The 15,364-nt window shown below is 33.6% G+C and overlaps 1 protein-coding gene across 1 annotated transcript; it reads right to left on the reverse strand.

Annotated features, from left to right (window-relative positions):
* Window positions 1–1,114: 1,114 nt before the first annotated feature.
* On the reverse strand, window positions 1,115–12,545 carry LOC148272091 (ubiquitin-fold modifier-conjugating enzyme 1; the record flags this gene model as incomplete). The annotated part of the gene is made up of 3 exons (XM_088240539.1): window positions 1,115–3,842; window positions 7,043–7,210; window positions 12,414–12,545. Coding segments are annotated over 3 exons (387 nt in total), but the record flags the coding sequence as incomplete, so codon positions are not given.
* Between the last annotated feature and the right edge of the window lie 2,819 nt (window positions 12,546–15,364).

Consider the following 15,364-nt stretch of genomic DNA (forward strand, 5'->3'; position numbering starts at 1 on the left):
TTCCATCCTCTCTGCCTACCCCGGGAAATGTTGTAATAAGACTAACAAATTACAACAGGGATGGAGAATGCCTTCAAGAAGAGAATATGGAAGTCTAGGCATTTACAGGGTTTATGACCTGTCATTGGCTGGTTTAAGTGGCCACTTTACATACTGTGTAACATTCACCATTTTGCCTATGTTTGAAAATCCATATTTCTTAAATTCTTAATCAGAAAACCAACTGGTCCAAGAAGTTTGAAAATTGGAAAATTGTATTCAGGCGTTGCCTAGTATGTGAAATAATTCAGTCAGATTAATCTCTTCACAACAATAAAGGTTTCAGCTCTTTAACTTCACTAAAATCAACAAATGGAAGAATTTAAGAAATATGGATATTCAAACATAGGAAAAATGGGGAATGTTACATAGTGTGTAAAGTGGCCACTTAAACCAGCCAATGACAGGTCATAAGCCCTGTAAATGCCTAGACTTCCATATTCCCTTCTTGAAAGTATTCTCCATTCCTGTTGTAATTTTTTAATATTAACGACTCCCGAAGGGGTGAAATCCAGTCTTTTGTCTACAAACATTTAGACAAACTCAAATACTGTTGCAATAAGAGTACAAAATCACTAAAATGTTTTTCCCAACGCTGGCTGATGCGGCAAACTTCCGTCATCATCACCAAAGTACTTTCGAAACGACCCAAATTTTTACCGGACACGGAGCTATGAGAAGTTGCCTATATAGATTTAAATGAAGGAATGATGACTATTGTCCATGCGATGATATTTCTTGACAGAGAATCGAACATCTGTTATTTCAGTGCCCATTTTTCAGTTTGCAACGCCATAGTCTTGAAGCAGAATGCAGGAAAGATGGAATATCCTTAACAGATATCCACACTGTAGTAAAAAGTAGTTATCACGCGCCATTGTTCTTGAACTTTGCAACAATGGCGATTGGACTCATAAAGGTAATAAACCAAAATCAGTGATCGAACAGCCCATTTCCAAGACAAACAAAAACGATTTTTTCCGAGTACCTTAGCCTTGTACATGACACGTAAGGCTACTAAATACAGGGGTCCAAATATACATAAAAAAAAATTAAGAGTAATAAAAGTTCACAATTGAAATTTCATATGTTTTAATATCAAAAATACAATAAATTTTTAAATAATAACTTATCATAGGTATATTTCAGGATATTATATTTATGTATGTATGTATATATATGGATGTGTGTGTATATATATGGATGTGTGTGTATATATATGTGTGTATGTTGTATGTGTACATTTATATGAATTTTTATTTATTTTTTCATTGTTTTATATTTACTTACTATATTTTCTTCTTCTCTTCTCTCCCTATTTTCCCATCCCACTTGTATATAAATATTTATATATATGTATGTTTATGTGTGTATATGTATGTATGTATGTATATGTATGTATGTGTATGTATTTTTTTTCTTTTTTCATAGTTTTATATTTACTTACTATTTCATCTTCTTCTCTTCCTTCCCTATTTTCCCATCCCACTTCCTTTCACCCCTAGCGAACTGTACGTTTTGTTTCTTTATATTTTGTTCCTGTATGAAACCCATAATTGGTATTTTTATTTGTTGTTATTCTTTATATATTGTTTATTACTATGACTGTGTTGGTTTCAAAAATAAATAAATAAAATTAAAAAATCATATCGAAGTCAAATTCGCACATTAATTCTCTGTTCCCGAGAATTCACTTTCTCTGGAATAAACACACAGGTGACGAAAAAAAATATGTATTAGCTATTAGTTTTATATTTGTGAATTGTTTATAACTAAATAAATAAGTACAGTAAAACCTCGTTTTTACGTTCCTCGATTTAACGTTTTCCCGCTTTTTACACCGAAATGTTCAGGACCCATTTCTTTTCATCCATTCTCATATAAATATTCCCCCCAATTAAAGTTTTTTAACATTTTTCATAACCCCGGTTTTACGCTTAAAAAATTTCGGAATTCATTTGATGCGTCAAAAATGACAAAATTATGTCATAAAAATGATGCCACGGCCCGCGCGCCACCGCGTGTGCCACGCGAATGAAGAATAAAAACAGGTAAACAACTAATAAAGAATAAATTATTGTCTTAACCTAAATTCAAAGCAGGTGCAGTGTAATTGACCTTTTTGTTTAAGTGTCTTCCTTTAGGGTTAGTCTTAGTTTTCATTTGAACAAAAACGTCATATTGACTTGTACAGGTCATGATACGCAGTTGACAAACGTTTAGAAACAATAAAGTTTTAAAATCATGAAATTGCGATGTTTAAAACATAACAATATAAATATTTAAAGTTATAAAAAAGATGGTTTAAAAAGCCGCGAACTATATGACAGTTGTTTTTAGTGATGCCATAGAAAAAAAAGTGATACCGTAACATAATGTACATAAATAAAATTTCCCAACATTTAGGGGAAAAAATATTTTATGTTATTTTATGCAAATTCGAATTCTATTCTATTTTCGTTTTTTTTTATTAACTCATAAAATAATTTTAACATACTGTTTTTAAATCAAATAAAAAATAGATTACATTATATTGTTTGAAAAAATATAAAAACATTTTTGGTGAAATCATTGAAAATGGGTAAAAAAAATATTGTCAATTTTCACTTCAATTTTTCTGGAAGTATATGTACACTATAGTGTTGCAAATCATTTTTAAAAAATGTGATTCCTATTTTTTCCATACATCAGTTTTACACTTTTTTCTTGCTCCCTCGAAAAACGTAAAAAGGGGGTTTTACTGCATGTGTAAAAGCCCTCTGGGCGTCAATAAATAAATAAGTAATGTGTATTAGTGATTTAGCTGTCTTTGTTTATTATAGTTTTCATGTACTATATACTACATGTTGTACCTTTAAATGTTCTATTGTGCACTTTTTTGAGATGTTTTTTAAAATACTCCCAAACACAATGATAAATAAATAAATTAACTGCCTCAACGGTTCGGATACTAAAGATTTATAATTAGTAACAATGAAGAGTATACGGCAACAGCGGGCATACAGATTCAGAACTCATTTAGGAGAAAAAAAGGCATACATATCTCAAAAATTAAATGAGCCCGTTTTTTCCTTTCAAATAAAAAAAAAATTAATTGTCATTTGAAAAGTTAAAAAAAATACTTTTCAAATGATAAAAAATCGTCTTTTCCATCACTTGTTTCAATTTATGCTTTCAAACTAAACAGCTAATACATTATTTAAATTTATTTCAACAGAGAGGGAAAAAGTTTTCGAGAAGAAACTTGGAAGTCTAGGCATTTACAGGGCTTATGACCTGTCGTTGGCTGGTTTAAGTGGCCACTTTACACACTGTGTAACATTCACCATTCTGCCCATGTTTGAACATCCACATTTCCTCAACTCTTCCATCTGTTGACTGTTGTGAAGTGAAAGAGCTGAAACCTTTATCACGTGGGTGAGATTCATCCGGCTGAACCAAATCACCTACTAGGCAACGCCTGGAAACAATTTTCCAATTTTTATACTTCTTCCTTTACCAGGTAGTAATTCCGTAAAGTGGCCGCTTAAACCAGCCAACGGCAGGTCATAAGCCCTGTAAATGCCTAGACTTCCAAATTTCTTCTCGAAAACTTTTTCCCTCCCTGTTGAAATAAATTTAAATATGAACAACTCCCTAGGGAGGAAATCCAGCCAGTCTGCAAGCATTTGGACATAATCAAACATAGCTAATACATTGTTCGATATATAATATATTTATTTGCTAGCATCAGATTTCTCTTGATAGCTGATGACTCCTTTCTCCAGCATACTGGGAACTTCTACAGCCAGCCATGGTCCCAACTAAAAAAAAAATAATTACAATTTAAGTCGATTCTTAACGAAAATATGAAATTTATTATTCATAGATGGGTTTTTATCATGTTTTATTGAAAAATTACATTTTTACATTTAAGTTTGTAAGTGAAAATTCTTGATGGAAGTTCATTGTAATTTATTATTTAAATAAAACACGAGTGATAATTTAATCCACAAATTTGGAATATCCTATATTTTTTTTATTTTTTTTATTTAAATTTTATTGATAAACCCTTACGGGTTACATACATTTAACAAAATGTTTTCACTTTTGAAATTTACATTCTACTGTTAATGATAATATTTTTAACATCTTTTGTAAAGGTTGTCTGAGTCTTTTGTTTAGTTTTGTCTGGTAGTTTATTGTATAATTTCAGTCCATGGTTTATAAGTCTCGATTGTCCTTTTCTCGTTTTAAAAGATTGTATATGATATTTCTCTGAAATTCTCGTATTGTGTTCATGTTTACTACAGTTTTTTTCAAGTTTTAATTCTTCGTCTACAATTACATCAGTGGCTAATTTATGAATAAATTTTAAAGATTCTAGTTTAAAAAGTTCAGTTACGTTTAATTGTTTAGTTTGTTCAAAAAGTTCTTTAGTTGCTGTTAGATAGGGAAGGTCATATACTAACTTTAATATTTTATTTTGCTGTCTTTGTAGTCTGTTTATGTCATTTTGATATCCTGTTCCCCATAGTAGTTGCATATAACATATTTTAGTTTTAACATATGCTTCATACATTAAAATTTTTTCCTTTATTGGAACAAAGTTTTTGATTTTAAAAAATAGACTCGATAAAGTTGCCACTTTGCTAATTAAATTGTTGATATGAATTGTCCATGTCAATTGTCTGTCTATTGTTAGTCCTAAGTATTTAACATGTTCAATTTCAGTTGATTGATAATGATCCTTAAGATAAAAATAACTTTATTGAATTTACTTACATGTAACTTTGAATTATCTATCCTTACCTCTGTTCTGTATAAATACATTTAACTCTTTAATAAAGATACCAGTCTCGAAGATGTCGCGAAAGCGATGAAACCGGTCACTGGATATTCCAAATTTGTGGATTTAAGTATCACTCGTGTTTTATTTATATAATCAATTTTTACATTTATTTTCAAAGGAAATTTTACAAAACTTGGTTTGGGGAAACTTTACACTATATTGATTGTAACAAATACCATAACAATATCATCTAAATGATGGACCTAAGTCCTTTTCACAAAATGGTGTTTAAAACAAAATAAGATAACATGTTACAACAGAGATGAAGAACATTTAAGAGAAGGTAATATAGAAGTCTAGGCATCTACAGGGCTTATGACCTTATGAACATTTAAGAATAATAATATAGATGTTCAAATATAGGCAGGAATATAGATGTTCAAATATAGGCAGAATGGTGAATGTTACACAGTGTGTAAAGTGGCCACTTAAACCAGCCATTGACGGGTCATAAGCCCTGTAGATGCCTAGACTTCCATATTATTATTCTTAAATGTTCTTCATCTCTGTTGTAATATGTTAACATAAACAGCTCCCCGGGGAGTTAAATCCAGTCCTTGTCTGCAAAAATTTGGACAGACTCAAAATATTGTTGATAAATTACCTGGTCCATGAAGAAGTATAGAAATTTAAAAAATAACATTTTTAGGCGTTGCCTAGTATGTAGGTGAAATAATTCAATTAGATGAATCTCACCCGCATAAATAAAGGTTTCAGCTCTTTAACTTCACAAACATCAACAGATGAAAGAATTGAAGGAATATAGATGTTCAAATATAGGCAGAATGGTGAATGTTGCACAGTGTGTAAAGTGGCCACTTAAACCAGCCATTGACAGGTCATAAGCCCTGTAGATGCCTAGACTTCCATATTTTTATTCTTAAATGTTCTTCATCTCTGTTGTAATATCTTAATTTATACTTATTCATATATGCATCTACTACCTGCATCTAATAAATTATTGTTGGTTGTGAATTTTTACAAAGAAATTTAAATGTTCATGGAAGCAGAGAGAGAGAGAGGAAAGTAGAGTTGGAGCTATACAGTGTCTTCTCCCTTTTATGTACTTTTATTTAATATTCATATTTTTACTTTTTTAGAATTCAATTATTTTTCCCCTCTCCTCCTGCATTCATAATAAATTAGTGTGAAATCTGAAATTGGTCTTACTTTTTTATTGTTCTTTTGTACCTTGTGTTATATGAAGACTGTATGATTTCCTTAATAAATAAATAAATTATATTTTTCGCGATCTGGCAATATTACGCGGCGACTTTACGCATGCGCGCGGCGAAAGTGGGGGGATATTTGGCCACAGTTTGATGTTTTCAAATATGATTCTATGCTCCTTCTGGACTGTTCTTAATTCTAACTAACTAACTAACTAACCATCACGCCATTTCCCCGGAGGGGTAGGCAGAGAGGATAGAACGCCACACCACTCTGTCCTGGCACACTTCCTTTGCTTCCTTCACATTCATACATGTTCTCATGCACGCACGTCGATTATTCCGACTTTTCACATGACCACTTTCAAGAATTTGTTGTACTCGATCATGCCACGTCTTTCTCGGCCTTCCTCGACTTCTACAACCAGACACATTCGCATAATAAATCTTTTTAGCCGTTCTTTCATCATTCATTCGCTCCACATGACCGGACCATCGCAAAAGACCTTTCTTAATTTTGTCGATAATGCTTAACTCAGCCTTGCATTCTGCTCTAATTTCGACATTAGGGCACCTATCATACATTGTTTTTCCGCACATTCGCCTGAGGGATCGCATTTCAACAGCATTCAGTCTACTTTCGTCCCTTTTTTTCCAACTCCATGCTTCGCTTCCATACATTAGGGTTGGTACCAGAACTCCATTATGAACTGCTAATTTAGCCTCTTGCGATAGACACTTATTTGCTACGACAGACTTTAAGGCACCATTAACTCTGTTACCGGCACTAACCCTCCTTTCAATATCCTCGTCCATATTTCCATCTCTAGTAAACATACTACCCAGATATACAAATTCTTCGACCTGTTTCAAACTATCTCCATTTACTACAATCTTCTTCTTAATTCTATGGCTTCAGATATAAAATTTGTATAAGTTTACATTAGTTCAGGATCCAAGATTCTATTTCCCATACGAAACTATGTTCTCGGCTTGTACTTACTCCCAAAGCCATCGCGTGTGCTATTCCGAATTTAGGGACATTTCTAGCCCATAATGGTTTAAAGTGATCGGTTAAGCAGATTTTTCCCCCGCGGTACATCTTGGCTGTTTTTCCATCCAGACTGGGGAGAGCGATTTCAGGAGCAGTAGTGGGGTACGTGACTGGTATCTAGAAATAAAAAAACACTTTGTTACAGTGCGGATATATTCCTTGGTACCTACGCTCTACACTGCGCACACAGATGCGTTTCTACTATCATCTGAACAACTGTGGGTGGCTTCAGCCAGACGACAGAATTTGATCCAGGATACGGCTCTACCTAATGTAGGGAGTACCGCTTTACCCACCGTTAAACTACTGGGAGTTTTACTCAATTCTGATCTATCTCTTGACGCTCAAATTAATGGAACGATAAGTTCATGCTTCTACCAGCTGAGACAAATTAAATGCATCCGCAAAAATTTGCCGGTTGATGCCGCCCGTCAATTAATAAATGCGTTTGTAGTGTCTAGAGTCGATTATTGTAATGGTATCTATGCAGGTCTACCAATGAACAAAATGACTCGCCTACAATCTGTATTGAATGCCGCAGCGAGACTTATTTTCGGAATCTCTAAGTTCAGTCATATCACTCCACTACTTCGGGAACTACACTGGCTACGTTTTCCACAGAGGGTCGAATACAAACTCTGTTGGCTTATGTATAAGTCACTGCACAACTCGGCTCCGGAATATCTAAGGGAACTATGCATTCCAGATGAACTAGCTGACAGGCGTCTCACGCTTAGATCAGCTACGTCTACGGCGAGAGGAAAAGTTATTATACCTCTACGCAAACAGCGCACTAAATTTGGTGAACGCGCATTTGCGGTCGCAGGCCCTATGGCATGGAATGCTCTCCCAGCAGAGGTGCGAGGCTGTGAAAGTGAAGTGATGTTTCGGAAAAAACTTAAAACCCACTTGTTCTCTAGATCATTTGAATAAATCCGTAGCACGTGACAACAAAATAAATTATTTTAATTAAATCACAAATTTAAAAGCTTCAATTAAATTAACTTAACAATAGAATCACCATGTAAAGCGCCCTTGAGGTATTTTATTACGAAAATGGCGCTATATAAGTTATCCATAATAATAATAATAATAATCTCCCAGGGAACAGCCAAATATGAACCAAGTGTTTTTACAGTTATTTACTAGGAAAAAGACAATAGATCCTGTTTACTGCACACCAAAATAAAACAGAGACAAGTTTGAGTTTGAGTATCGTCTATTGTCTTGTTAACCTTAATAATAAGTTAAGGAATGCTATCTTTGTTTACTTTTTTATATTTTACTTTTTGTGCTGTTACATGTTCGCTTAATTGCCATACTTACTAGTTCTTTGCTCAATGTATTATTATTGCGTTTTATACAATTATTTTTTATTATTAACTTTTTAAAATCATTCTTATGTTGTTGAAATTCCATTTGTCGATGCATTTTGAAGCTGCAAGACTTTTTGTGATGTTAGCTATCATATTATTTTTATCATATTATGTAAATGTTATCAACTATCAAATATCTAAATTTAGTAAATGGGGTCTAGAATTTCAACCGTCCATGCGCTCAGTAGCTGCGAGACTTGTTGTTATCTACATTTTAATTTTATAAATTTGCTTTTTATTTCGTTTTTAAAATATCACTTAAACTCTAAACTTCATTGTCAAATAAAAAATTTAAAAGTAAAAACGTAAATAGGGGCTAGATTTCTTATTGTCCATGCGCTCTGCGTTCTGTTATCTATCTCATATATATCATAATTGTAATATATCATAATTGTAGACGAGGAACTAGAATCCCAACCGTCCATGCGCTCTGTAGCTGCAAGACGTGCTGGGATATTTATTTATTGTACAGCGCCCTTGAGGTGATTTTCACAAAAATGGCGCTATATAAATTATTATTATTATTAGTCCTGGGACAAAACAATATTGTTTTGTCTCAGGACTCGACCATTGTCCACGTGTAAATAGCAATTTGTAGGACAACAAAATTGTTGCGAGACATCGCCATCGAGACAGACAGGCAGGCTATCTCCGGGGAACAATGATTACTTCCACGACTGAACACACACGGACAGGACCTTGTGACAATAATGATTTGATTGATGTGAATGTGTTACTCTCAATTTAACTGGCTCTGACCGTCACAATATATTGATAGTCACATCACAGATGCAATCGCTGGTTTCCAGATTGAGAAAGTTGCGTCATGTATTCTGTTCACTTAGGAACATCTTGGACATTGGCACTCACAGAACTGTGTATTTTGCTCTTTTCCAGTCAGTGGCAACCTCTGGTATAGTGGGCTGGGGAGGTTGCGCTGCGTCTATCACGAACCCCCTAATAAACATACAAAAAATAATACTTAGAGTGATGCTGCGTTGCCCCCCCACCTTCCCACCTGAGACATTGTTCCAATTCATGAAGGTACTGCACATTAGAGAACTTTTAAAAAAAGAGTCATTGACACATTATTGGTCATGCAGCTACAAGAGTGGATTGCAGCAGAATGCTCGTACGAGGTTTTCCTGTAATCTGAATTATTACGACGTTTGCTCAGAGGAATTTATCTTTTGTGGCCCCAAGAGTGTTCAATGTCCTGGATGAACATATTAAGTTTTTCAAAATGAAAGCCATTTTCAGAAAGAGTGTCAAAGTCTGGTCAAAAGGAGGGAGATAGATAGCTATTTTGCAGTTCCTCAGTAAGTGGGCACTTGTAACCATAGAGATTGTGGCACGAATACAAGTCTAATGCGCACTTTAGACGGGAAGAAAACGGTACAGTTTCTTGTGCAGTTTGCAAACTGTACGGTATAAAGCGAAAACTGTATGAAATAATGAATGGCCGGCGCGACGTTTGGCTGACCTAAAAGTTTAGGCAGATATTGATATAATATTAATAATATTTGTCTGATTTATAAAGCGCCATTTTTGTAAAAAATCACCTCAAGGGCGCTTTACAATTGTATACCTAAACTTATATTCGAACTAAACTCAAGTGATATATTATAATTCCAGATTTAAAATTGAGGGTATGATAGTTTGCGCCGCCACTGGACTTTTGCTCAGAGAAATTTCTCTTTTGTGGTCCTAAGAATGTTTAATGTCCTGGATGAACTTTTCAGGAAAAGTATACAAATTTGGATTTTGTCTAAGGGAAGAGACCATTGCAGGAGACTGCTGCGAGATATTGCATAGATTTATATACTGTTAAGCGTGTTGCCCAGATGCTTATTGAAATATATGTATGTAGATGTAATAATATATAATTTTTATTTTTGCTATTATTCAATAATGTACATGCTTCCAATTTCCATTATGTGGCATCCCAACTCAACACAGGGCCCTTGGCCTTATAGAGTTAGGGATGAGTTATTATTGTATGTTTTTGTAATATGTATGTATTTGTATGAATAAATAAATAAATAATATATTTAAGAAAACTTGATCTATGTAAATAGAAATATTGTTGATTTTAGATGAAACAGAGATTTCCACAGGTTCAACATGAGAAATAAAGATATGCTAGTTGTGCCCACTACTAGACTGCAAAAAATTAATATTTTTTGTGCCTCAAACTGCATACGATTCTACAACAAGGTACCTCTCGATATTCAGGCTTTGCCAACAAAAAAGTTTAAAGATTTCCAGGCTGTTTGGAAAGAGCTACTATAGAGTCGGAGAATATTTGCAGGACAAGACAAGACAGCTTGGCATTAATTTTCCCTCTCTGTTGCAAAAAAATTAGATCAAAATAACTCCCTAGGGAGGAAATCCAGCCTGTCTACAAACATTTGGACACCCTCAAAACATTGTTGTTATTACTTACAGCTTGTCCACCACATACCGCACACCGCATCGGAGGACACAAGGACCTTGGTCGTGCCCATATACATGAAAAAATTGCTCGTTGCCGAACGAGAAAAGCTGCCCGAAGGAGCTCTCTGTAATCTGGTAGCAAGAAGGTCATCCAGGAGTCCGTAATGTGCACTTGGATTGAGAAAAGAGGGGAGTGAATTCTTCGCTGACTGGGATTAAATCGATTGGACATGATCAATTCGCCAAAATTATTACAAAACTTTTTAAAAGCCTCAAAATTCTTTATGGAAGCCACCAGATCTGTATATCCGACAGGACCTATAACAGGGCCACGGATAGTAGCGAGAAGCTCCATTTGGTAATCATAGAGAGGCGCAAAGGGACAAGACCACAGGATGTGCTCGGAAGATTGATTAGGATATCCGCAGCAGCACGAAGGGGAATCGTAAAACGAAAAACAAATAATTAGTCATGTTATTAAAAATAATGCTTCACAAAAATCGCACTTTTCCCTCATTCCAATTGTTTCAAGAAGCTAAACTTTTAGACCTAAGACCAATATATTGTTTTCAATGTTTAAAATATATTACAAACAATTAAAATAGATCAAGTCGAAGAAGGAATCGTGTGTTAGAAATACCACATTGTAAAACGAGGCTCGCACAGAGACATGCATATTTTATTGGCCCAAAAATTTTTAATTCTTTTTTTACTGATAATATTTCATTGATTCCAAACTTTCAAAATTTTCCTACTATTAAAAAACACGCACTATCCTGGATTCAAACTAAAGATATGAACTCTCTTGTTCTATGATTTATTTTGTTGTCCTTTAATAATAAGGAATATTTTTGTGTTTTTTTTTTAAATATTTTTTATTTCCTTTTTTAACTAACTAACTAACTAACTAACCATCACGCCATTTCCCCAGAGGGGTAGGCAGAGAGGATAGAACGCCACACCACTCTGTCCTGGCACACTTCCTTTGCTTCCTTCACATTCATACATCTTCTCATGCACTCACGTCGATTATTCCGACTTTTCACATGACCACTTTCAAGAATTTGTTGTACTTGATCATGCCATGTCTTTCTCGGCCTTCCTTGACTTCTACAACCAGACACATTCGCATCATAAATCTTTTTAGCCGTTCTTTCATCATTCATTCGCTCCACATGACCGAACCATCGCAAAAGACCTTTCTCAATTTTGTCGATAATGCTATAATTAATTACTATAAAAAAAAATGTCAAATAATCTTTTACAGAATATTTTACATTTTCTTTCTTATGTTACACAAATATTATAACTGTCCATTATTTATTATAGGAGCAAAAATTCATTAAAATTTTCTTGTATACCCACGAACAGGCCATGCCTTTGCGGGGTTTTTTTGTTTACTATTTTTACTATTAATATGTATTTCATTGCTATGTAATTATGCTTTATTTTTTGAATACTCTGTTTTATCACTTACATTTATTGTAAAAAAAAAAAAAAATACTTACATCAAATTCTACATCAAACTCATATTTGAGAAGGTCTTGAATGTACCAGCATTTTCCAAACCACTTGGTACCGGTTTTGTCAGACTCCAATCTGAACCAGTCGTTGTCGGCTTCTTTATTATTTTCGACATACTGAAATAATAACACCATAATTTTGTAACATATTAAGATAAATTCATTTGTTAACATTTTGTGTTGACTTTATGCATTCTAAATAAACTTATCAATGAAACTTCCCTGTCAAAAAGCAAGTATTGTGCTAACTTTATCTGTTCAAATGTGTATTTCCTACTCTGTTGTATTTCGCCAAGTGTCCTATTCCCACCTTTAAATAATAAAAGCTTAATCCCAATTTCGGTCCAAAAACTCCCAAAAATTAACTGTTCAGCAAACTAGTTGTAAATATTTATGTTTCTGTCCCCTATTAAAATACTTATTTAACCTTTCTCCAAAATATGTTAAGAATGGTATAAAAACTGTAAATGTTGTAAACAATTCACCAGTCTTGAAGATGCCTACTTAGGCAAAAGCGCTTGTTGGTCAATATAATAAAATTAAACCAACAAGTTTTATTGATAAGTTTATTTATAATTTTATCATAATCATTAACTATGGGGTTTTATCAAGAAATATCAACAAAAAACATCAATTTATGCATTCTGTCGATATTTATTTATTCACACTTTTTATCAAAATACAATTCCATATTCACTTTGCCCAGCTAACAAGGGTACATACCCCGTTCCAAGCTAGGCAATTACATTTTTATATATTATAATACTTAACAAATTAATATAGAGCACAGACAAACAAAATATAAACTTATTCGGATACACATTTTGATTCATATACATACAGACATACACATATATACACACATGTATATATAAATATACACATATATACACATGTACATACACACACACGTAAAGACACCCATGCGCATACACATACATACATTCATAAAAACATAGACAATATAGTTTTGATATTTCAAATATTTGAAAATATAGGTGCAAAATGTTGATTTCAAATTTTATCCTATGTCCAGTGGTTACGCCACATTTATTTGTTGTATTTATTTGCTGCATACTAGCCCTGGTTAAGATGTTGCGTTTCTTACTGTGGGTATGTACCACATTTTGTCTCCGGCCCAACATGTTCAATATTCAAAATTACTCAAATGCATTTAACAAAAGAACAATTGTTAATTTAACCGAACTGTGAGAATTCATGTGCTCAGATAATTTTCACTTCTCACCGCGATCGCGAACCAGTTACTTTATCCACTGTGTCGTGAAATAATTATAGTCAAGAACCATCTCAAGAGCCCTCCTTCATGACCCCGGGATCTGATCTGATCCTGACTGCCGCGAGACAAGTGACCAACAATAAGGTACCAGAACCCCAGTGCAAGGTGGGAATTGCATTCATTGTAGTCAGGGTTCGGTGGCAAAGCATAAAGATAACACATTGCGCGAATCAGACAATTACGAGCGTTCATTTGCCAACGGGCAAGTGGCGCGATCACCTAGAATAAAGATTACTCTTTCAAAGTAAAAAAAATAAAATGCGTTGAAAGAATAAAAAAGCTTTAAATGCGATTATTCAGGAATTTGTTTTAATGACTTAATGCATTTTGTCATTAAAGCCTTGATATTAATTAATAAAAATTTTAATAAAATAAATGTTCAATTTTTTATACAGCTGAACATAGTTAGGCAGAAAGCAGGCAGCCATAGAAAAGTGAAACGGAGATAATACCACTTTTGTGAAAAGAGTGAAAAATCGAATCTACACAACAGTTGGATTGTTTTTTGCTTTGAGACGTGATAAATAATGCATACATTTGTGTTTATAATTCCTTTTAATACAAAAAAGAATTGAATTATTAAGCATTTATTTGTTTAAATTTATTGCAACAGAGAGGGAAAACATTATTGAGAAGGGAATATGGAAGTCTAGGCATTTATTTACAGGGCTTACGACCTGTCATTGGTTGGTTTAAGTGGCCACTTTACACACTGTGTAACATTCACCGTATGGCCCATGTTTAAACATCCACATTTCCTTCCTTCAATTATAATTCCTTCAATTATACGATACGCCATAACTTCCTGGGGGTTATCAAGTGAAACTAATATTAATTTTATTCAAACCTTGCAAAATTCTATGATCAAATTGCTACTACATAAAGATGTATACCGCCAGAGACACAATATTTCAATATCATTAATGAATAAATCTGTAAATAAATTATCTGTTAGGGCTCTACTTTGGTACACATTAATTTGTCAGCATGCGTCGCACTCCGAGTATAAACTCAAGTTGGTACATGATTACAACACCAGGTTTACTAGTATGGAAGGGCTAGCTGTTCCTAGATACTGCAATAAATATGGCAAAAGGACACTGCAATACAGTATACCTAAAATATTTAATATGTTACCAAACAATATTAAAAATACTGAGTTAAATACAGGAGTTCGACGTTTGCTCAAATTATGGTTATTAGAAAAAAGTTTTTTGTATTAGTGATAGTTTTTAATTTTTCAAAATGTAGTCTGTAATTGTTTTTCAAGTAAAATTATTGTTAATGTAGGCTAAGTGTAAATAATTAATGTAATTTATAAGAACCTGCTGACGAGTTGTATGTATGCAACTCAGCAGGACTTTAATTTAAGAACTTTTTGTAAATATTTTTGAAAAAATAAATAAAAAGAATTTTTTTTTTTTTCCTCAACCCTTTAATCTGTTGACTTTTGTTAAGTAAAGGAGCTGAAACCTTTCTTATGTGGGTGAGATTCATCCGGCTGAACTAAATCACCTACTAGGCAACGCCTGAAAACAATTTTCAAATCTTTATAATTCTTCTTTTAGCAGGCAGTTAGTTCAACAATGTTTGAGTATGTCCAAATGCTTGCAGACAGGCTGGATTTTCTCCCTAGGGA

The sequence above is a fragment of the Micrasema longulum genome, unplaced genomic scaffold (assembly GCF_059751315.1).
Source record: "Micrasema longulum isolate JH-2025_06_02 unplaced genomic scaffold, ASM5975131v1 h1tg002489l, whole genome shotgun sequence".
NCBI classification, from domain to species: Eukaryota; Metazoa; Arthropoda; class Insecta; order Trichoptera; family Brachycentridae; genus Micrasema; species Micrasema longulum.